The sequence below is a fragment of the Eretmochelys imbricata genome, chromosome 1 (genome assembly GCF_965152235.1).
Source record: "Eretmochelys imbricata isolate rEreImb1 chromosome 1, rEreImb1.hap1, whole genome shotgun sequence".
Classification (NCBI taxonomy): domain Eukaryota; kingdom Metazoa; phylum Chordata; order Testudines; family Cheloniidae; genus Eretmochelys; species Eretmochelys imbricata.
Genome location: NC_135572.1, coordinates 188138321 through 188164158, shown reverse-complemented (window position 1 = coordinate 188164158; position 25838 = coordinate 188138321). Strand labels below are relative to the sequence as shown.

At 38.8% G+C, this 25838-nt stretch overlaps 1 protein-coding gene across 4 annotated transcripts in view; it reads right to left on the bottom strand.

The window, feature by feature from the left end:
* DCAF6 (DDB1 and CUL4 associated factor 6) overlaps positions 1-25838 on the bottom strand; it is a 165158-nt gene that overhangs the window by 104902 nt on the left and 34418 nt on the right. For all 4 annotated transcript variants that reach the window (XM_077820404.1, XM_077820412.1, XM_077820420.1 and 1 more), the window contains 4 exons: positions 18157-18249; positions 7687-7872; positions 2287-2400; positions 1142-1277 (listed from right to left, as the gene is read on the bottom strand). In XM_077820404.1, coding sequence (XP_077676530.1) covers positions 1142-1277; positions 2287-2400; positions 7687-7872; positions 18157-18249 — 529 coding nt within the window. The remainder of the gene's footprint in view (positions 1-1141; positions 1278-2286; positions 2401-7686; positions 7873-18156; positions 18250-25838) is intronic.

Sequence of the window (25838 nt, the reverse complement as noted above, 5' to 3'; positions counted from 1 at the left end):
ATCTGCCACACATTTATATAATGAGCTGTGACATCACAGAGTAACTCCCAGTTCATATTTATCCCAGCTAAGCCCCTCAAACCCGCTGTGCAGAAGGAAAAAAAACAAAAAAACAAAAACCCACTTCGTGTTCGCCAATCTGGCGGTGAAGGAAAATTTCCTTCCCAGCCCCTTGAGAAAGGAGTGACTAGTGCAATGCTCACAGTGGATCTTGACAAACCCCAGTGTTTCACCACTTCCATGGGTGAAAGAATGGGTGCTGCTCCACCTGGTCCAGATAAAAAAGGGCTTTTCCTGCACCAGCAGGGACCAATATAGTCCTCCCTCTCTTCAGTCATCTGGGGGGGGATGGATCAGCATCCCCACGCTGACCTCCTCTGCAGCTACAGCAGAAAGTTACTCCCTGGCTCTCCAGCCCTGTAAAGGGGCACACACCTTTTCCAACAAGCCAGACAACAACCCCCACTGTTTAGCGTGAATGATCTCACAACACATTATCTAAATTTAGAAACTTGGTAATAACTTTAGGCAAATATTGAAGGCTACTAGTATGTCAGGAACAGTGACAACTACTGAGAAGTTAAATGTTTTCTATGAGAATCTGTAAAATTCACAAGATCCCTTTCTGCAAGAAACTATTTTCTAATGAAGCAAAAGCACACAAACATAGGGCTGACATGGATGCAGTAAATGTACATGTCACTGAGACAGTTCGTGCCCTCATTTTTACTAGAGAAATGTGGCATGCACAACCTAGAGGTGCAATCATACAGTGCTCCAGTGTGGTTTATTTTTGTAAACAATTACTTGAATAAAGACAGAGCATTGCATACTGGAACCACTAGTCTCTGTGTGCTGCATGTTCCAAGAGAGCCCTAAGATACATTATAGAAATCCATGTGCTGCATTTAACCTGCAGGAAGTTTTGGCCACCTTAATAATAGCATTCACTGTTTATTTACAAATAATCAAATAATCTTTCAAAATATTTCCCTGCAGGCTTTACTGTACTTTTTAGTAATATCCAATATACAATATTTTTTAAAAGCCTAGATCTTACATAAAACTAAGCTTAAGTCATAAACCAGACAAACCAGAACTGTCTGCTGCTAGAAAAATTTACTTAATGTTTACTTCTCACCTGTTGCTCTTGTGCCAAGCATTCGCCGGTCATATATTCTTACTGAGCTATCAGAACAGCCCACAGCAAGATAGTATGGTATTGGAGGACAGATAGCTACAGAGGTGGCAGCACGTCGGCAGTTTATTAAAATATCCTGGAATAAAACAAAGATACTGCACTTACAAAATAGCTCCTAAGCATCTGAAGTAAAATACTACTGGAAAAAAAAGATGCAGCCCCACTAGTCAAGGTACTGCAATCATGTTTGTACGAAAGAGCCAAATCTGGCCCTATACAGATAGGTGGTAAATGTGTTACAGGGAAGAGTTACTGCAATGGACAAAAGAAATCAGAGAATGAAAAACAGCATTATATCAACCTAAAAAAAGCTAAGAGTTAAGGGTAGAGAGGGCTAACAACTGCTTGGATTTTCTTAAACAAAGAAATCAGGATGTGGATAGAAAGAATTGCAAATAGGCAGAAAGTGTCTAAACTAATTCAAAAGGATTAGAATAGATTTGGTTTATGGGCAGATAATTGAATAGAGGAATGTCATGTAGTAAGAGTAATGTAACAAGACTGGGGACCAAAAATAACCAAACCCTAAAATGGAACACAATGCAGAAAACAGAACAGAAGAGACTGGGACCAAGGGGCAATATGTATAACACACATTTTGGGGGTCACTTTTTATCTGGATCAGTACCAAACGTTTTCTGGAATCCAAACACTATGGATGAAATTAATACCATCCAGGGAGATGCATCAGTGATTAATCTGATCTAATATGTTTATTACACCACTATTTTACAGAGGCTGCTCGACAGTTTAAAGTTGCAGCTGAGCTTCCATTATAAGCTTAATTTACACCACCACCTCAAAAATGCACAAAAAAAGCCATCACAGCCTCAGGATTGGAAGGTTAGGTTTGAGGCCAAGGTAGAATTTTTCTACCAAGTTTGAAGTAAACCAAACCAGAGGTTCATAAATGTACCTCAGATGTACAGAGTCCAAACAGCACTCTTTTCTGGCTCCAGGATAATCTCTACAACATGCCTCAGTCAGCTCATCGGGGCCCTCAGAAACCTTATTAGGGTTCAGATTCTAATATTAATACTATAGCCCTATATTTCTGTCATCTTATTGGAAATTTTGGTTCTTACATCTTTACAATCTTCTTTTGTGCAACTTGTTTTGATTCGAGTATCAAACCACCTTACAGTTCCGTCCTCACCGCAAGAGAGGAAAGTATAGGGATCATTTGGTACTGTCATAATCTGAAATGAAAAAAAGTCAGTACCATTAATAGTTCAAGAAAGAATATAATTTTGGGAATAAAGCCTTTAATATTAGTGAGCAATAATCACAGGGTAATTTTTAATTGCGCTCAAGATTTCTATGAAAAAAATCAAAAGTGAAAGATAGTTGAAAATTTAAAATAGTTTGTATTAGTCTTTAAAACAACCTTACAGATAGTGCTCCAGCAGCTGAAATAAGCAATTAAATCCCACAAACACTTCCATTGTCTATTGCATAAATGACGCGCAAACTTGATATTTTCAGTTATTAGATAAATAATTAGCATCTAAAGTGAGAATAAAAGACAGGTTCATTTTGTTTTCTATTATGCAACAAGAGAATATTTTAACAATCTAACTACACTGTAGTCTTAAAATCCAACCCCATACAAACCACAGGAAAATACTTACCAACACTGTTCCCCCAATCAAGTTGCTTCTTCCATGCAAGATACAGTAATGAACTGAAGTCTATTATTGCGCCCTATCCTTCAATGCATCAATCAATATTTTCTTCACTTTCACTGAATTGTTTTATTACACCATATTCCTGATCTCAGGAAAGCTATCAATTCCTACAAAGATGTAGTGATATTCCAAATAAGGGTGTTCTCAGAAAACTAATCATTGGTCCAGATTCATTTAACAAATCATTCCATAAATTATAGAGAACAAGAAGTGCCAAATATTACAGAGCAGAACACCTCAGGTGGATGAAGGCATGTGAACTGTGATATGATCACACACTTTATTTCTTTATATACAAAAGAGAATTTTACAGGTATCTTATGGAAAATGTAAACATCTTTCATTTAAATATGTACAACTCAAGCCACTAATTTACACAGAATGAAGTAATGAAATTTATTTAAAGTTTGGAAATCCTAGAATTACTATTCCAGTCATTAGGCTGTCCACATTTTTGGTTGTTCAACAGTACCCTTCCCTTTAGGAGCTCAGTGTCTGAAAAACAGCTACCAGACCATCACAAGTTAAGTGCAGCAGAACCTCACTCTTTCACGCTACTGACAAGAGCAGACAGAGCGAATTACTGAATTAGTAAGTAAGTAACAGGCTGATCCTACTTTCATTAAAGTCAATGGGAGTTTTTCCATCAACTTCAGGCCGTAGATGAACACCAGGCAAAAGTAATAATGAAGCACAAATGTACCACATTCATTTATTTCAACTGCTGTAGTTTAGTTTTGATTATATTGGTAACAATACAGTATTTTATAATTCACTATTAAATATGCTGTAATTTGTAAGGAGCAAGGGGTTTCTTTTCTTTTTATTAAAAAAATGAAAAATATCAGTAGCTGTAATCTGAGCTGACTTCATAAATATTGACCCTTAACACGATATCGTATATAACTAGCTATCATTAAATTATCAATCTAAAAAATTTAGCTGTACAAAAAAATCTTGATACACTGGAAATATGAAGGCAAGAATTATCCTTAGAAGTATACTCTCTTTCTGAAATAGAAATAATGTGAATAGCGGCAAAGTCTGGTATTTGGTAGTGACTATTCATAGTTTTTGAACTGCCAGGTATAAACTGCAAATACTCCAGTCTCCAGAGGCCCATTGTGTGTGTGTGTGTGTGTGTCTGGCTCTTAAAAATATACTCCATTCCTCTTCTCCCACAACTTGTCTCTCATAAAACAATGACAGTGCTCATGAATTTCCACAAGCTTCCTTATTGTGAGGTGTGTCAGTCATGGTCTGTAATTGCCACAAGCTCCAAGTGATGAAGCCAGTCTAAAATCTATCCCATTCTTTAATTCAGAATTAGTACCTGAGGGGCAGATAATATTAGCTTTTGTTATTTAGAGAATATAGTGAGACAAAGTTCTATTTTTATATAATGAGGCAATTAAATACAGTTGAAAACTGAACTCAGACTTCTTAAACACATTTTCCCCCATGGTCAAAAAATACTTTTAAATGAGATGAAGCATCTAAAACTGACAAATTAATTCCAAGTGTATCTGCAAGTCAATTCTTTTCTCCCCAATACTACCTCTGACTTGCTCTGCTGAGCTTTGAAGTTTCAGGGATCTAAGATCAGTGCTCACTGTGCTACACAACTTTGTATCTGCTTCATTATTCAAGTACAACAAGATAGGTTTTAGGTAGAGTAATAATATTTAAATAAGTTATACATTTATAAAGTACCTTTCTATCCTAAAGTATTTTACAAATATTCTATCAAAGAACTGTTTTGAAAATAGTAGAAGCTGCTGAAGTGCATGTACCACCGACAGAACCACAGAAAAGTCAGAGAATCACTCTTTAAATCCTCAACCTACCCTGAAAACCAGTAACTATGATTTCACCTTCACCTTTTCTGTTACGTCATCTGCAGCTTGTGTGTTGTACTTGTGGATACAATCTCCTTCACTTCTAGCAAAATAGGCTAACTTAACTCTGAACAAAATCAACTACTAAAAATACACTGTGGTTGAGATTTTCAACAAACTATAGGCGATTTTAGAAACATCTTCCCATAACTTTAATTAAAAACATTACAAATCAATAATTTCTCAAAATGATAAACACTACACGCTATTTCTATTTAAACAAAAACAAAAAGGATTTCCCTCCATTAGCATTTACTTAACACAAGTCAAACAGCCATGCCCCTAATCATCTACTTCAATGCCACCACTTCAATATTCCTAACATTTACCAGATACCCATTTCTAACACCTGTACATGGTCAGAGTTCAAGGTTGCATCATTCCGTGTGTGGAGAATAACTCTGCCTGGTACAGATGAACAACTAATGAGTCATAGTGGAATTTACAAAACAGAAGTTTTGTATACGATGTATACTTTAACCAAAATGTTGTGAGCACCATGCTCAGTAAAACTGAAGAAGGAATGTCATGAATCTACTCTCTAAAGAAATACCTATGAATGGACAATAGACTGATGAAGTCTAGTCACAGGCTCAGGAATCACGTAAGACTAAAAACAAAGAAGAATGGAAGAACGGAACTTGAGACATCAAGTTTTAAGCTCTATTGAGAAAGCTATTTCTTGAAGTTGAAGGTATTATGCTAGTTGACGCAAGATGACTTGTTAGGCTAGAACAAGTTCCCAGGAGATGCAAAAATGGGGTTCCATTCCTCACCACATTCATTAACTTATCCTTTATTGTTTTCCTCTGGCACCGCCCTGTATCACACGGTTACTCTGATCTTCAGCTGAACTGGGTGCTGGAAACTGCATTTGCACTACATATATGCATATGTTTCTTAGTCTATATTCAAGATTCTGCTGCTCCAGTTTTCCTAGCCTAATGCTTGGCTGTTCACTTTCTTCTGGAATAATCTTCAACTACTTTGTTCTCTTTTATAAAAGGAAAATAACTCAACTTGTTCAATATATCAAATTCATATTTATCCAGCAAGGCTTGGTAGTTAACACTATAGGTAAATACCACTGTCACCGCTGACTGAACTCTTACCTCCTTACCATGAGAACACAGTCGGTATTAAAATCTAGATCGTGTTGAGTAGCCTTGGCCCTTAGTAACTCATATCTCAATCCTCAGAGACTCTTCTGAAACCATGGGTGGAGTGCCAGGCTACACCATTCTCTTCCATATTTTTGGGATGCAATGAGGGTAAGATCAACTCATACAGTCTAGTTAAGGGCTGGATAAATAAGAGCAACATCAGATAGCAAATCATGTTCAGACATGAAGCTGTTTAAAAATATGAAGTGATCTTAGCTCCCATGATAAGGAGGAGAATGCCACTAAGGAAGCAATAGCTTCCTGATCAAAATAAACGAGAACACACAAATTAAACGCATCTCAAAAAAGAAATAACTGGTGTGAGGGAGGAACCTAAGATGATCTTTGGCAAAAGTGACAAGCAATTCTGAGTACAGTTCTACACTATAGAAACTTACACTGGTATAACTACATCATTCAGGGATATGAAAAATCCATCCCTGGTGTAGACAGCGCTATGTTGACAGGAGGGCTTCTGCCATCGATTTAATCTACCACCACTCACAGAGGTGGATTAACTATGCTGACAGGAGAAACCCTCCCATTGGCACAGTAGCATCTTCACTGAAGTGCTACAACAGTGCAGCTGTTTTAAGTGTAGACCTGCCCTAAGACTATTGAACTCAAGCTGCATCCAGTCTACAAATACAAAATGAGCTCCATAGGGTTGCCCTGCACATCTCCTGAGAAGACTACATTCTTCAGTTAAACATTTCTGACAGGTCCTTTAACTGCACACAGACATATATTGTTAAAGAAACTTCTACCACATAACGAGGAATTAATTCAGACAGCTCTTTAGACATGTTCCATTTTGACATGAATCACCATTCCTTTGCTTTGTTTGATACTAGTATATTTGATTCTTCTAATATCTTTTGTCCACTCTGTATAAAAACCAAAGGACCTATCAAGAACTAACTAAGACTGGAAGGTCTGAGCTAGATAATTATGAAAGTAGCATTTGAAAAATACTGGAAAACTAAGATGGAATGTTGACAACTCCAAGAAAGTGGTGACAGTTTATCTTTATCTTTTGTAAAATTTAGTATGGGTAAGTCAGTAAGGCAAACGAGGCAAAATTGTCTAGTGAATTTAGCATGAAACTGGAGTCAGGAACTTCTGATTTTTACTACAGCTTTGCCAAGTCACTTAAACACACTTTGTGTTGCTTTGCCCATCTGTAAAATAAATGGGGATATTACTAACATAGGGGTTTTGAGGATTAATGGATGATTGTAATGTATTATTTCCACCAAAAAAAGTCCTTAAGATTATAAAGATGTATCTGTAACTTAAAGGTGAAAATGTGCTGAAAGCTAGGAAATTCTCTGTAAGATTTTATATTTATATTTACCTTAGTACAGTAAAGGCCTTGTTTTTCTTCCTTTAATAAAAAATGATATACAAACTACCTGTCCCCCTATCACGTAGATAAACAGGCGCTATTATGTATCTGTTGCTATCTGCTTATATATTTTGCAGGGAAAGTGGCCTTAACAATACTTGACTTTAGAGTCTCCTTTATTTGGACAATTTATTTCTCTACTAAAGGAAATTACATATGAAATGACCCCTAAAAGTTACAAATCAAAGGAAAACTAGTTTAAATGACTGTGAAGCATAGAAATGAGTTGTCACTGTCAGACTGAAATCCTAGCTAATATCAACACCGACACCTATTTTTCCTGTCTTAAATAAATCTTGTGCTTTTATACAGAGATGATATACAATACCTCATAGGTAGTTCCATAGTGGCACGTAAATTGGCATTGTCTGTTGGTCTCAGCATCTTGCTCAACATTAGTATAAAAAATTACTCCATCTCCAGAACAGGACACAATCTGCTTGTCATTGGTGCATGGTAAGAATTTTGCACTAAAAATATTTGCCCTGTGTCCTGAGCGAATGGTTGTTAAAACCTACAAAGCAAACAAGAAAGGCTTGTGTTAGGTTAATATTTTCAAAACAAATAGCAACACATGGAAAAATAAAATAAACTTTCAGCCAATAATCCCAAAGTTCCAGAGTATGGAATGCTCGTAATGTACACAGTCTGTTGTCCATAAAACAAAGAAAATGCTGTGAGAAAGGAATGGATTGGGAGATAAGGTGGTATACAAGAGGCATATGCATGCTCTCTCTCGCTCTACATCAAAATGGTCTGCAAAATGAAAGAGTTGGAGGACCACTGCCCTAAAAATATTTCTTGAAATAGCCAGTACCTATATTTTAAAGATTTTGACTCTTGGACACTTATCCTGGAGCATGAAGAGGCAGCATTACATGAAGTGGTAATGAGCCACTAGACAGCTGGCAGTAGCAGCTGAGAAGACCTAAAGGGAGCAAGAAATCTAATATGAGCACACTATTTACTTTTTAAATGTACTGTCCTGAAGTTATCCCAAAGGTAAAATAGCACAAATTATAAAAGAGCAAAATCATATTAAAAAGTAGAACTGAAAAAGTTTTATGGTGGGTTTCACAGCATCCCTACTTCTAAATTGGAATTTAACCTCACTACTGTAGGGCACTAAAAATTCCAGGCTTGACTATTAGTTTATTACCAAACATTTTAACATGACGCATATTTAATTCAGCAATGACTTTTTTAAAATCATACATACACAGTACAATTTAGCAATGTAATGTTATTTATGTTACCATAATCTTTTATAGGGTCTCAATATTTTGTGGCAAAATATTCTGTATGCTTTCATTTCCTAACCCACCTTAAATTAGAATATTAAAACTGAACAAAATTAAAAAGCTAAGTGTGCTTTTCCACTTTGATTTACTTTATTTCTCCCACCTCTGACAATGAAACCAGACTGACAATTTCATTTTTTTTTCTAGCAACCGTCTCATTCTCATGTTAGTACAAGATGTTTACAATATGACAAGGACTTCTAAAGCTTTCCACCAATTAACTTAATCAAAGAAAGTTTTACAGAGATCAAGTTTCTCTGTAAATTCTTGCCTTGTATTTTAAAAGCATTACTTCAAACTTTTTAAAATGATTTATGCAAGTGTTAACAATATACTACTTAATATTCTGCATGTTCTAAGATATGGATACAACCATATATTACGTATCCAGAGAGCTTATCAATTCACTTTATTTCGCTGCATTCTCCTCTTTATTCAGGTAGGTTCAGAAAAGTTATATAAACAGAAATGTAAAAAAAACCCTCAGAGCGCTCATTTTAAACAAAATTGAGAAGAGTTCAGCACCAAATCCACAGAGCTCTGCTGCCAAAGTAAGAGATCTCAATGGATGACTTCCATTATATTAAGATGCTTTAGCTCAGCCACAGCTAATGCCCAAAATAAGAGGTGGTTCTGACAGATACCTCCCCTCACATTCCATGAAAGAAATATTTTTGACTTCACACCAAACTATATCTGAGCTCCCAAATAAAAATCAACAAACTAAATAATATAAGGCTTTTAACCATTCCCTAATAACTTCTCTGTTTGTTATGATATATATGGTATATCATATCATATATTGTGATATATCTTGACTTTAGCAAAGCTTTTGATATGGTCTCCCACAGTGTTCTTGCCAGCAAGTTAAAAAACTATAGATTGGATGAATGAACTGTAATGTGGCTAGAAAGCGGACTAGATCGTCAGGCTTAATAGGTAGTGATCAACAGCTTGATGTCTAGCTGGCAGCCGGTATCAAGCAGAGTGCCCCAGGGGTTGGTCCTGGGGCTGGTTTTGTTCAACATCTTCATTAATGATCTGGACGATGGGATGGATTGCACCCTCAGCAAGTTTGTGGATGACACTAAACTGGGGGGAGAGGTACATATGCCAGAAGGTATGGATAGGGTCCAGAGTGACCTATACAACTTAGAGGATTGGGCCAAAAAAAAAACACTGATGAAGTTCAACAAGGGCAAGTGCAGAGTCCTGCACTTCGGATGGAAGAATCCAATGCACTGTGCCCTTGTTGCCAAGAAAGCTAACGGCATATTGGGTTGCATTAGTAAGAGCATTGCCAGCAGATCGAGGGAAGTGATTATTCCCCTCTATTCACTGGTGAGGCCACATCTAGAGTACTGCATCCAGTTTTGGGTCCCCCACTACAGAAAGGATGTGGAAAAATTGGAGAGAGTCCAGCAGAGGGCAATGAAAATGATTAGGCGGCTGGGTCACATGACTGAGGCTGAGGGAACTGGGCTTATTTAGTTTGCAGAAGAGAAGAATGAGGGGGGATTTGATAGTAGCCTTCAACTACCTGAAGGAGGTTCCAAAGAGGATAAAGCTAGGCTGTTCTCAGTGCTGGCAGATGCCCAAACAAGGAGCAATGGTCTCAAGTTGCAGTGAGGAGGTCTAGGTTGGATATTAGGAAAAACTATTTCACTAGGAGCATGGTGAAGTACTGGAATGGGTTACCTAGGAAGGTGGTGGAATCTCCATCCTTAGAGGTTTTTAAGGTCCCGCTTGACAAAGTCCTGGCTGGGATGGTTTAGTTGGGGTTGGTCCTGCTTTGAATAGGGGGGTGGACTAGATGACCTCCTGAGGTCTCTTCCAACCCTAATCTTCTAAGATAACTCCCACCATCTCTCCCCTACTCCTTCCCCAAAAAGGGAATGCAGCCTCCCTTTGTTCTGCTCCCACCTCCCCATCCCTTATTGAGTCATATACTATATCCTTCACCAGGTCACAACCAGCCCTGCTCCTCTTTCTTCCTTGGTCACAGGCCCTACCAACACCTTCTTTGCAATTAAAAGGTGCCTTCTTTGCAATTAAATGCTGATCAGCCCCTCCCTTTCTCTCTCTACCTCAGATTTCTCCAGACTCTGGTTCTGCTTCTGAAATTGAGGCGAAGCTCTGCAATGGGGCTGTGCCTGCACTCAAATTCTTGGGAACTCCTGATTCTGCCCCAAGAGGGCTGAAAAAGCAAAATGGTTATGTGCAGCTCTCAGCACTGTTGTATACTTTCACTGAAGGAAGGAAGCTCTCAGCTTCATCATCAGCCCCATCTGTCTCAGTCCCTCTCATCCCCAGCTACACTTCATGTACAGCAGTACCATAAAGGATTGAATGATGCCATTCCCTCCCTGCCTCCAACTGCATTCTATGGTAACACAGTCAACAGTTAGTATTTCCAGCCCCTCCCTCACCTTCCCCATATATCCCTTGTTGCTCTCTTTATTGTGCTGACAGAAAAGGAAAATTAGAGGCACCTGTCACAAAAGCTGTTTGTGCACAAGCAGAGAAAAAGGAGAGAAGATTTAATATGTGGGGTTTAGCTCTATTTCATTACCAGCCACCACAATGCCCTCCCCCCCCTTTAAAAAAAAAAAAAACAGTAGCAAAATGCTTGCTTCAGAGCACCACTTGGCCTCCTACGCAAAATTAAGGCCTCAGACCTTTTCCACAAAAGGTAAACAAAATATTTTACATTTCACATTCAAAAATTTGCAATTGCTTAGATATAACACAGAAAATCAACTGAAGTGGGAGTAATGGAACTGCAAAACTTTAAATTGTGTCTTATTGCACACTGAAACATTGGGACAGAGCAATCGGCTAGTTGGCTCATTTCTCTTGCTCCTAACCATAAATATCCTACTTCTAGCAACAATATATAGGACGAATAAACTCTCTTTTGGAAATTCCATTTAAATTATAGCTCCTATAAAGTGAAACTAAAATCTTTATTCATTGTAACTAAATTCTTCACTATACTATAATTCAGGCATTTTACTTAAAAAAGTAAAAATTGAAGTCACCGGTTTTATTTACAAATCCCTAGGTCCAGAGATGGAGTGGAACGAACACATGAGGTATGACTAGGAAAAGTGGTTGAGTTTAGGTTGGGCTTAGCTAACACATGCTAGACAAACCCAATCTAAATTCCACCATTTTCCAAGTGTAGATCTACTGCCCTCATAGCTCATAAAATTCTTGCCACAGCTAGATTTTAAGTAACCTGCATTTTCTTGCTGTGTATTGTCACTTGTCTAATACAAATAAATGTTTAGATACAGAAAATTAGGTCTTAGTTTTAAGTATCATTTTCCTTGAGCAGAATAAGAAAAGAAGATCCCACTCAGAAGAGTTCATCACAGGTGCCCATGAATAAGTAAAATCAGGACAGCCTTTTCCATTAGGATTTATAGTTATATTAGAAAACTCAGTAACATTCTTTTTCACTCTGGGTCTCTCAAGCCACAAAAACATATGGCCCATTCAAGCTAAGTGAATATTATATTAGAACACCATCTGGACTGGAAAGGAATTTTATTATGTATGCACATTTTGATCCTCCCAAGATATATTGTGTAACTATTAAGAGGGCTTGCCCTTGATTACACATGTTTTATCAGTTGCATATGTTCTAAATTTAAAAATCTTGGTTTCACTTTTTATTTTGCTAAATTGTGGTTAACCCTTGTGAAATAGTGCAATATAAGAATTTTTTCAGGGTTTACCTGAACATTGATAAATTACCAGTATGTTGCTACAATTTTTTTCCAGAGAGCAAAAAAATTTAATGTTTCTCACTCACAAGTTGGCATGCATCATCAGCTGCATCATCAGTTTATGTTCCATCATATTGCTTAGTAAGGGTCTATACTAGTTTTGAAATACTAGTTACATGCAGCTGTAGGAACTCAAGTGGTTCCTCAGTTGGGGTGGGGAACAATACTCAATGCAAACTGAATGCCTTCAATTTGCAAGCTGTCAGACAGACATGAATCAAAGTTTGAGCCTTCAACCTTTCAGTTATTCCTGGGGGAATTCTGCACTAAAGAATTAAAAATTCTGCGCACAATATTTTAAAATTCTGTAAAATTCTGCATATTTTATTTGCCAAAACAACACAATATAATCGTGCCAGTTTAAATTATTTTGGTAATTTATTTCAAAATATCTGTCAGCAAGTATGTCTGTAGCAATACAGACCAAAAAAAGATTCTGGTAATTTTTTTTTAACACATAGATTCCTTGCTAGACATATTAATACAGAACTTTGAGTAATTCATTTAAATTAGAATACAGAATTGTATTTCCCGCACCCATCAGAAGCAGTGCAAATGCTTGGGGGTGTCAGGGGTAACAGAGGATCTGAGGGAGAGGGAAGGAGCCTGGAGTGAACCTGGAGGGTTGTTGGGTGTGGGTGGGAAAAATATGGAACAGGCTTTTTTGGGGAGGGGAGAGGCAGGATTGTTAGGGAGTTGAGGAGCCTCCCCCATGCAGACCCTGGTTGACCCCAAGCATCTCCCATTCAGTTAGGCACATCTGCTCCTGTCCCTGCACCCCCATTCCAATGGGTCTCTGTAGCCTCCTCCCCCATCCCCATGTGTCCCTGCAGCCCCCATCCCCATGTGGCCTTGCACCCACACTTCCATTCAGCTTCTGGCTCAACACTGTCACCCCATTAGCTCCTAAGCCCGCACTCCAGTCTGTCCCCCCCCCAAGCCATCCTGAACCCCAGTGTGTGACCCCCAGCAGCCCCATGTGCCCCACTCTGTGCTAACTTGGCTCTGCAGGCTGGGTGCTGTGATGAACTTCTACTCTCAGGGATATTCTGTGCCACTATGTGCGCACACAACATTTTTTCCCCACAGAAAATACATTCTGCCCTGAAAGTGCTGCAGTTCCACCTTTTTCCCCATCACAAGCCGCTGCGGCACCAGAACAGCCTGCTTCATTCATGCTGTTGGTTGTTATGGCGCTACAGAGGCCTCTGATGGAGAAAAGGTGTAACTGCAACACTTCTTGGGCAGAATGTATTTTCTGCAGAAAAAAATAAAATTATGCGAGACAGATGAATTCTGCATGTGCACAGCGGTGCAAAATTCCCCCAGGAGTAAACTTGCACTGGTCTCGCAGCAAAATATAATTAACAGACAGCCGAGGTAAGAAGAGATCCATATGTATGGACCTCATCTACACTCTTAAAATCTCCCACCACTGCAGTTCCACAAGTTGTAGCAATAGTACACATGCTAGTGTAACAGGCATTTTTTATCTGTCATCTAATACTGCTATGAGATGTACTATTAGTAGTACTATAGATGAAGATTTAAGAAAGACACCTATACAAAGTGATGGAAAAGTTAACAAAATGGTTTAACCCCAATTCTGAAATCTGGGATTAAGGTGTGTGGGGAGACCAAGAATAGAAATCAGGATGACATTGTGGAGGAGCAGGTGAGGGTTAGTGCTATGAACATGCATTAACAATAATAATGCTACTTAAAATGTGGCAAATCTTTTGGACATTATTCTCAGTAACATGCACAATCTGCTACGTGCTTTCCAAACAGAGGCAAAGACCATCCTGAGGAGCTCACTGCATGATTTTTATCCCCCTAAATACAGAGATGGTACTCTAATCTTACATTCAAGAAGCAGAAAGTGTGGGACATCCAAAGACACTTTGGATTTTAATAGTCTTTCATTGATGATCCCAAAGAACTTTATCTGCATGTAATAGATGGGTATACAGACACAGTGAGGTAAGTTCTTTATCCAAGACCGCACAGCAAGTCACAGAACGCAGGAGTCATGACTTGCCATCCTTGCTCTGACCTTCTAAAAGCCCTTTCATTAGGGGGTGCAGGCTGTTAAGAGCCTCATTTCCATCAGAAGCAGCAGATGGGGAAGAGAGAAACATGACTACTGATTCCTCCTTTTGCTTTCCCCATCCAGCCACAGCAATTAACACAATGAGCCCCCAGTGTTCCCACTCCATCATCAGGCCACTCCAGCTTCTTCTCAGAGTGGCAACCTATAAAGACTACAACCCATGAGAGCCAGATACACCTCCCAGGAACCCAACTTCACTGCCCACCAATACCAGGATTAAACATGATCTTTCTCAGAGAGTTTGGCCAATGACATCACCCAGTCTTGGGACCAGACAGGTAAAACAAACATTTTCACTGAACAAAAATGGAAAGTCAAGATCACAAGGAAAAGACATAATAAAGCATTTACATTTATGCAACCCCTATTTCCTGCATTTAATTTCTCTGAAAACCCAGCCCAGGGCTCTGCTAATTTGGGAGGTGATGACACACTGTTATAAGACTTGAATCAAACTGCTACTTACTGTTGAGCATGAACTATTATGCTGTGAAGATAAGCATTCTCTCCACTCACCCAACCCTGAATTACAAACCCAGCAGACACTACCTTCAATATAAAAATGGTTTTAGGTTAAACCTTGATATAAAAAAAGCTTAGCTAGCGAGAGCTAAAAGCCTAGGCCTTACCTACACGAGGCAAGTTACTAACGAACTAGTTTAACCTTTGTTTACATCAATTTAGATCAAGTGCTTCTACATTAGTGATCTGTAGTGGTTTCACTAGATCAATTTTTGAAATAGATTTAGTTAAACCACTGCACTTTACTATTATAGAGAAAAGCTTAGTCTTCTCCGATCTAAAGACAAAACAGTGGCCTTGAATACATTTACACACACCTTAGAACGAAAAACGTCACCATCAATTTGAAATACAGTCAACTTCAAACATTAAGTTTTAAGAGTAGTTTCAGGTACAACACTCCTACCCTCAAATCCCACTGCTAGGTTTTGTGGTTTTATGATATTGTCTTATGGAGGAAAAAAAAACAACCCTCTCTCTCTGTTACTATGTAAAAGGCCCACACAAATAGGGAAAAAGTAAAATTGGCTGAACACAACATAAATCAAAACCAGAAAAAGTAATTCCTCTGATCTTTCAATCATAGGAAACTTAGGTGTTGATTGTAGCAATAATATGTAAGAAAATTACATCCAGAAGACCAGAAGTTTGATTTTTAAATTGACGGATTATTAATACAATAATGACTTCAGATTAATCATCATTTAAGTATCTCTTGCTCTGACCCAGAACTGTTCATTCACCTCACCCCACACTAACATCCCCCTCGGCTTTGGGAAATTTCTTCCCTCCTCCCCACAGCAGTCTGACTAACCTTTCTCCCTTCCTAATGAACTACAGGAGGTTTACCAGCCAGAGCAGGTGCCTTGGGGAACAGCTTCTATCAGACAGTCCAACTGTAATTTTCTCCTCTCTTCCACTACCTCCCAACATGACAAGAGGGAGGGGAAACAGGAGGCATGCAACTGAGTTTAAGTCAGCAGTAGAACTACCAACTCTGTTCCTGAGGCACCTTACTCCACAACAGAACCATCTGTACTTTGCCAGCAGGAATACTGGTCTGAAAGACTCAGAAGAGGTTTATCAGACTAGCACCAGCAGTAGAGAAAGATATTTCTCTAAGGCCAAGAGGCATTAATGATAGGTGGGGGAAAAGACATGACTGGAGGCATGAATGGCCCCCAGGCCTCACCCTATAGATATTCTCCCACTACAGCATCTTAGGTAGCCAAGCACTCCTGTCCCTCCACTTGCCAATCCAAGCCTCTATGGCCCTATAACTGTCTATTTCCCACTTAGCTCCCATACAGACGTTAACTTTCAAGCATTATTATTGGTATTTGGTCCCATCCCCACTGAGAAAAGAGGGGGCTGAGCAGGAACACTGCTGTGGTGGGAAGGATTGGAAGAGGCCCTGGGGGGTTTTCGCCTTCCTCTGTAGCATGGGGCACGGGTCACTTGTTGGATGATTCTCTGCACCTTGAAGTCTTTAAACCATGATTTGAGGACTTCGCTATTAAGACATAGGTGAGAGGTTTATTGCAGGAGTGGGCGGGTGAGATTCTGTGGCCTGCATTGTGCAGGAGGTCAGACTAGATGATCATAATGGTCCCTTCTGACCTTAATATCTATGAGTCTATAAGTGCCACAAAGTATATCTGTTCTGAAAAACCCCAATAGTTCTTCACAGAGGAGATGCAGTCATAAGCTACAAGAATTTTGGTACAGGGGAAAAGTTGTTTCATGAACTTACTGAGGGTCATTGCACTACAGCTCCTTTGATGAGAGACAGATAATTTGGCAGAGCAGAAATCTACATTGCACTTCCCACCTCCCACTTGGCTCTTCCTAGTTCAATATAAACCTCTTCCCCTTTCCCCCCACATATAATGTAACGTCATTTTGAATACTAATTACTACTTTTAATTTGCAGCATCTCAAAATTTAAGGTTTCAGAGTACCAGCCGTGTTAGTATGTATCCGCAAAAAGAAAAGGAGTACTTGTGGTACCTTAGAGACTAACAAAGTACTCCTTTTCTTTTTTCAAAATTTAAGGGAACTAACCCATTTAATCTCTTTCATCCAAAATACCAGAAAGGCATCAGCCACACACAAATACTTTAAAGTACCTTTACAGCTGCACTTAAAAAATGTAATAAGTTTCCTGACTTAAGGAAAGTCAGTAAGTCAGAAGAAAAAAAAATCAACATTGTACAAATATTAGGTTTTCACTCCTACAATTATTCTCAAAGCTATAAAAGGAGCCAACTTCCATCCCAATGAATTTTGCAATACAACACTTAGCTAACTTTCACTTTAATAAGTAAATCAGGCTCCTGGAGACTACAGGTTCAGCCTGCAGTGCTCGATCTTCATTGGAACACCGCCACATTCTATGCTGAGACACAACTTTAAACTGTTTGTTACTGATAAAATCCAAAATAGTTTAGGAACTGCCTACTTAACAGCACTTCTTACCTAGGATACTGCCACAGTTGTGATCAGAAAAGTCATTAATGCCAGCAATCTCTTAGCATAAAAAAAAAAACAAGGCTGGTTCAGGAAGTTGAACTCTATTCCCAGCTTGAACCAACGGAGTCCAGATTTCTCAAACTTTTAGAGTACAATGAAAAGCTTCTCCCTTGCCTCCAGTTTTAGAGAAGGGAGTGGATGAAAACAGAAGAGATGCTATAAGGAGATTAGCATTTGTACCATCTCATGTATAAGCAGTCCATGCTGCTTTGTGCATTAAGTATTATGCATTTTGTGTATTTATAATTTGTACGTGTTAATTATGTAACAAAAGTTAGTGCTAGAGATAGGCATGGTAAACCAAGCTGAAACAGGGCAGTCTCCATGGGCCATGCTTTCATGATTGCAACTGCAACCTACTCCATTTTACGTAAACTAATGTAAGTGCAACCCTCTGGCTCTTAACAAGTTGTCAGTGTGGTACATAACTATGCAATGCTTCCCTCCTATAAATTGGAGTAGAGATGTTTAAAACAAGGGCAGATAGATTTTGGGGAAATACTGTAAAATATTGACTATCCAGAAAGTAAACTTACCTTTCTGCTGTAGGGATTGCTAATTATGAGGTTGGTGTCATCTGAACCTGACAATATATATTCTCCTGTATCATTCCAGCAAATTGTATTCACCTGTTTGAAATATTTAAACAAAAATATTTAATAGGAAAAATATTTAAAATAGAAAATAAAATAGCCAAGAAATATCTAGATATGAAAATGGAATCATAAAGTTACTTAAACAACTTCAAAATACACAGGAGTGCTTAAATCTGTTCAGAGACCTGATTTTCACTACTTGGCCACACCTTGCACACACATGCTTTCCCGAGGCTAGCCACCTGCACATGCAGGTGATGGGGTTTGCAAACAAAAATTCTATTAAATGTGCATGTAGGTGTTGAGAATCTGAATTGATATGCACTTGATAGTGAAAGAAAAGTGTAGTGTGTTCAGGTCCAAACTTGCACAGTGTGTGAAGTTAAGGCCAAACCATACCTCCAATGAAAAAAACAAAAATCAGGCCTTTAATGTATTATTGAGAAAAATTAGTTAACACACCAGGCTGAAAAAATTAATCTTTTACTTATATTCTTATTCATATCAAAACTTAAAATGACTGTAAAAAAGTTTACACACACACACAATATCAAAAAGTCAACATTTCTATAGACACTGAAAAGTATATTCTAACAGTTGATTCCAACAAGATCTCTTAAGTCATTAAATCTGAGTTGTTAGCATAAAAAAAGCTGTGATTTTTAACAAATTGTTTGATGAGAGTCCACCTGCTTGAAACATGTTGGCATCTCTCAGTACTCGGTCTAATGTATTCTGTAACATTCTTCATATATACACCATGCTCCTGCATCTCCCTATAAGCACATACCTCAGGCAACAGAGTTTAATTTGCTGTTTATTATGCGAACTAATGTGCACTTTTAAAATAACATTTATACATATGTGCTCAGCTAACTAGGAAATTGATGCTTAAAATTCAGCAGTTGACTAAATTCAGTAGTCTTTCGTAAAAATAGTTATTTGGCTAATACAGAGCATTCCAGGTTTTGGACCCCTTCCCACACCCACCTTTCTAGACTCTGAATTGCCTTCTTTGGTCCCTGTGGCATCACAAGGGTCCCCTCAGATAAAGTAAGCCTTTCAATAGAGTTTCTAGCACCTATAATTTGATGTACTTGGGTGTTTTACTCCCTAGAATGTATTTCATTCTACAGAGTGCTCTGAATTTGGGGTCACAAAGTTCTCATTATCGCATCTTCAAAGCACTAAGTATTCAGGATCTGGCTAACATGAACACACTCACAGAGGCCATACTTTCTCATAAACCTGGTGAAAAGCCCATATAGAACTGCAAAAACCTTCCCAGATCTCACCTATGAGAAGACTGCGATGATGTTATTCCAGTAAGGAAACAAATGAGGGTGGGAGCACTTGGTATTTTATTTCCTTGTAAGTTTTTCCTTAGCCCCCCCCTCCCCCACCACAACATTACAGTATTACCAATGAAGATGTAAAACTCAAATACAGAAAAATAGAAAGTTTGGACTATCACAGTAATATGTCTTAAGAGTTCAGTTAAACAGAAACTTCACTCACTCCTCTGAGATAGTGAGGTCCATAATGAGCAGCTCAACATAGAGGAGCTGACAATAGCCATGAAAACTCTGAAATGTGGAAAGGCAATTGGACTCAATGGCATATCTAGTGAACTATTACTATTATGATTGCTATCTATAAATATATCAGAGGGATAAATACCATGGAGGCAGAAGAATTATTTAAGCTCAGTACCAACGTGGACACAAGAACAAATGGATATAAACTGGCCATCAAGAAGTTTAGACTTGAAATTAGACAAAGGTTTCTAACCATCAGAGGAGTGAAGCTCTGGAACAGCAGTGGGGACAAAAGACAAATCTGGCTTCAAGACTAAGCTTGATAAGTTTATGGAACAGCCTAATCTTGGCAATTAATTGTTCAACTATTAGCAGTAGATATGCCCAATGGCCTGTGATAGGATGTTAGATGGGGTGGGATCTGAGTCACTACAGAGAATTCTTTCCTGGGGGTCTGGCTGGTGAGTCTTGCCCACATGGTCAGGGTTTAGCTGATTGCCATATTTGGGGTCGGGAAGGAATTTTCTTCCAGGGCAGATTGGCAGAGGACCTAGGGGCAGCTGACTGAAGGGGTATTTTCTATATAGTGCTTTTGTCTAAAGCGCTTTACAATAGTTAGCTAATGGTACAAACAACATTTGGAAAGATCATTAAGTGATCCACCGAGACCCTCAGCAATTTTCATGTGGTCCGTGAAAAAAAAAGTTTGAGAACCACTGGTCTAAACATATCAACCTGAATTCCAACGTACAAGTATTTCATTTATGCAGCTGATCTTTGCATCGTTACCCAATAAAAAAAGATATGAGGACACTGAGCACATTTTAATTGGTTCCCTGAGTATACTTGGAAAATACTGTCATATGTGGTTCCTGCATGCCAATACTAGCAAGACACAAGTGTGCTCCTTCCCCTTGAAGCACCATCCGGCCAAGCAAAAACTCCAGATATTGTGTGATGGTACAATCCTTGAGTACTATAAACATATGGGTATACCTGGGGGGTCACATTAAAACAAACACTAATATTCAAAGAGCATATCAAGATGCTAAATAAGAAATTAAACTCCAGGAATCGTGTTCTCCACAAACTGGCTAACACAGAACAGGGAGCTGATGCCAAAACATTCTGAGCAACCAGACGCCCTGTGTTATTAAACTGCAGAGTACTTTGCCCCAGTATGGTCACTTTCAAGCTATGCACAAAACTGATACTGAACTCATCTGTCCTGAGGGATCATCACAAGGATTTTGAAACCGACTCCCACACTGTCGCTGTAGTGCCTTACTGAGATTTCACCACCACCAGATAGGCAGGATGCCTTCAGTAAGAAGGAGATATGAAAGCAGGTACATGATCCAAGACATCCACTGCATAGACACATTCTACTACCTAAGAGGCTGAAGTCCAGAAAGAGATCTGCCTCTGAAAATCCCTTACCCCAAAATACCACTGTTAGAATCTACATAGTAACAAAATGGCAGGAAGTACCAATGATCTTGGAGAACCTGGTTCCTTCAAAACAATTCCCTCCAGGCACTGACCTCCAACAAAAAAATTGGTGTACTCTAATCAGTGAGAGCTGAGGTAGCAGGTGACAATATGATCAAGTGGAAATGGAGAAACAAACCCAAATGTGAATGAGGAGAGCCTAGGCAAATACTTGAACACTGCCTGATGCAGTGTCCCCGTCAACATCTTGTACTCCCAAGGAGCTATTCAAGGTCAGTGACAACACCAAGTCTTGACTGAGGTTTTGGAGTGCTCAACTATGATGATTCTTTAGAGTACTGTATTAGTGGTGACACTAATCAAGGCCAAGAAAGCATTTTCATTCTAAACCCTTATTTTAATACGTACATAACTTGTTAAAAATATCTTCTTTTGGGCTAGATTGTCTCATTCCCAGTCTGAGCCCAAAAGGTAACATCTGTTTTAGTTAAAAGTTGGAAAAAAATTATTTCAGCTATTTGAATATTTTTCTAAGCTCTCAATAGGGAAAACAACTTTTGCTAAATGTAATTAATTCATTTTAGAACATGAAAATACTATAATTTTCCTTAACAAAATAAGGATTCATTGATCCAGATGAGCTATGGGTACAAACATCCACAATGAGAGAGGCACTGATTCAGCCTACATATCTATTTAACATTACAGTAATCTGACTGATGAACAGCAGTAGCTCAGCAAAGTGGTCAAGCACAGCACAACTTCACAGAGCCAGCTGGCTGCAAAAAAAAAAAAAAAAAAAAGAGACCAGCATGCTAGTTATTTTCCATCTACAGCCCCTTCCACATGAAGGATGCTACTGCTGCTCCGGAGGAGCCCACTAATGGTGAATAAAAAGGCACTGAAGAGGAAAAAGATAAAAATTTTCAAAAAAGAAGGAAGCAGCAAAATTATTATGAATCTATCTTCCTATCTATACACACACACACACACGAGGGAGGAGAGCCAGCAAAAAGAATAATAGGAGGTAGTTGTTAAAAGACAGAACAGGGAAGAAGATACTTTGTTAAAGAACAGACATGCAGACAGAATGAAAAAAACAATAGTGATGATCCTAATAATGGCACCCCACAACAACACAGCAAGAAGACTTCAGTCATTCCTCTTGGATGATGATGTGACTGCACTGGTTCATCCATACATCAGCTCCAGGTTAGACAAATATAATACTTTCTGCCTAGCCCCAGATAAGTTCATGAAGAAGCCACTTTATTATGATTACCTGAAAGAACATATGCTGGTGATCCACAACTTGCACTGGTTTCTCATTCACTACTAAATCCACTTCTTGATTTTGCTACTGATGATTTGCAAGTTAAAGGCCCTTAATGCAACAGGCCCATATTATAATCAGAGACCACTGCTTCTTCCAGCAGTTGTGATTAACTACCACACTGTATTTATCAGTGCTCAGAGGGAAAACCCTCTCAACAGCTGGCCCAAATCTCTGTATTACCCTAACGAACAGTCCTACCTTTCATCTTCATAGACCACTCTGTAGGACTAATTCCCAAAAGGAGTAGATCAGAAAAAAACTAATATCCCACTCAGTAGATACCCACTACTGCTTGCTCTTCTGGACAATTTACACACACACCCATACACACCTTCATCTACAATAGGCTGTTTAGAATATTTAAGTATCCCAAGAGAAGAAATGGAAGGAAAAGGGAGAAGAAGGGAATATCACTCTTCCAAGAAGTAAAATTAAACCCTAGATCCTAACACTAGGTCACGCTACACTAATTTAAGTTCTCATTTATGGTGTAAATCAGGTGCAGTACCTGGAGAGGAAAAAATAAGTATAGTACACAACACATATCCCTCTATATCAGTATTTCCCAAACTTGGGACGCCGATTGTTCAGGGAAAGCCCCTGGCAAGCCCGGCCGGTTTGTTTACCTGCCGCATCCGCAGGTTCAGCCAAGCGCGGCTCCCACTGGCCACAGTTCGCTGCTCCAGGCCAATGGGAGCGGCTGGAAGCAGCACGGGCCGAGGGATATACTGACTGCCGCTTCCAGCGGCTCCCATGGCCTGGAGCAGCTAACCACGGCCACTGGTAGCCACGATCGGCCTAACCTGCGGACACGGCAGGTAAACAAACCTGTCAGGCCCTCCAGGGCCTTTCCCTGCACAAGCGGCGAAACAAGTTTGGGAACCACTGCTCTATTTTTTTTTTTTTTTAATTACCATCACAAGGAGTTGCAAAGTCAGGAAATAGCCATGCAACTTTCACTCTTCCCCCATATGTACATGTAATCAAATGCATAAACACAAAACGGGGAATAACTGGCTAGGCAGTGGTACAGCAGAAAAGGATCTGGGGGTTATTGTGGATCACAAATTGAATATAAGCCAACAAAGCAATGCTGTTGCGAAAAACGCAACCATCATTGTGGGATGTGTTAACAGTACATAAGACACAGGAGGTAACTGTTCTGCTCTGCTTAGCACCGATGAGGCCTCAGATGGAGTAATGTGTCCAGTAGGGGCAGCACACTTTAAGAAGGATGTGGACGAATGGGAACAAAAATGTAAGGTGTTTAGAAAACATGACCTAAAAGGAAAGGTTGAAACAATCGGGCATGTTTATTATATTGAAGACTGAGGGGGCGGGGATTTGATAACTGTTTTAAAATATAAACTGGAGAGTGATTACTTCTTGTCCTACCTTTTGTGGACATAGAAAACAATTAATCAGCTTAGTTTGCAGCAAGGGAGATTTAATCAGCAGTTCTCAAACTGTGGGTTGGGACCCCATTTTAATGGGATCCTTAGGGACGCTGTTAGACTCGCTGGGACTTGGGGCTGAAGCCGAAGCATGACTGCTTTAGCCAGGAACAGCGGGATTCAGGTTCTGTCCCCACATCCTCCCTCACCAACCCATATTAATTGTTGTTGTCAGAAGGGAGTCACGGTGCAATGGAGTTTGAGAACTGCTGAGCTAGATATTAGGAAAAAATTCCAACTATAAGAATAGTCAAGCATGGAAACAGGTGAAATCCCATAATTGGAAGTTCTTAAGAACAGGTTAGACAAACATCTGTGAAACATCTGTGAGGGATGGTCTAGGTATATTTAATCCAGCCCTCTATTTCTAAGATTCTATGTATTATATCACAATTTTTAATTACATGCTCACATACTGTTTCTCCCCCATGACTCATGCTTCATTCAACATGCAGACTGCATGATGTGTAATGAGACAGTTCTTCAATATTTATCCTTATTCTCACTTTTCAACATGAAGTCCTGCCTCATCCACTAAACATCAGCCATACTGACTAATGAGTGCCCCCAGAGTACTGTGTGTGCCACTGATGCAAGTTCAAATTATTTTTGACCAAAAATAAAAGATCCATTAGGACATCCACCACATTCTCTCCACACAGTTGAAATACACACTGAGTGAGGCAGGAGTCCTGTCAGGGAAAAAAAGCATGCTCATGTAATCAAAGCCTTTGGCAATTTGATTCTGCAACTTCAATATTCTTTTGTTTAGATGGCATTTCTAAGTTTTTATAAAAGAAAAGTGACAATGCAAAGAAAATTTCATCATGTGGAGCAATAAAAAGCTGTGTCCTGCAAGAGATGTGTACTAATGAGGCAAGGGCTCTTATTGCTTCCTTCCTCCAAGAATCATATGAAGTAAGTCAGGATTCTGAAGGGCACCTTTAAAATAAGGAGAATCCACTCAAAATTTTACACACACACACACAGAGAGAGAGAGAATGCCAAAAGAACATTAGGAGATTGTCATTAAAAAACTATGCTGTTCACTTAAAAAAAATGCATGAGCAAAGTACATTTTTAAAATCCTAACATTGCCAATTCAAAATGCATCTTCACCAGACCTCCATAAGGCCCATGTCTATCCCACAAACCATTTCCATGGCAAATTTCAAGTTTTTCTCACTCTCCACTGGGCAGCTGTATCTATTCTTAGATTTTTTTTTTTTTGTAATGGTTAAAGTATCCCCCCAACCTTGACCCCATTTTCTTGTACCTGAAAATTGCAGAACATTTTTATTCACATTTTAAAAAGAATTCACCTTCAAGAAGAGACCAGATTTGGAATATTTCAGCCCAAAAGATGAGTATTTGATAAGGTTATAAACAACTAAAAAAGGACCTTTCTTAATGAAAAAACTAATGCAGTCTTAATGGTAAACATCACTACTCACTCCATATATAATGATTTCTAACACATTTTCATACTTTGAAGAGACTCTGAAATAAAATTATACTTTATTTTATACAAATCCACATGATGGATTAATTTCAGTACTAAACTGGAAAATTTCGACCAAAATCATGTGTATCGTTCATTACCTTACAACTGTAACAATAAATATCACAACATTACTTATCACAATCCTGAGACATGGCAATTCCATACCTTTTTTTTTTTTTTTTAAGTCTTTTATGATTCTCATAAAATGTATCTTCTAAGTTAAAATTCTTATTTCAGTCCCAGTCAAAAAGGTAACTATTCTGGTAAATCTGAAGAAAATGTGTTCAGTAATTTGAGTATGTAACTGAATAGATATTAAGTATATGTGAAGGTGCTCT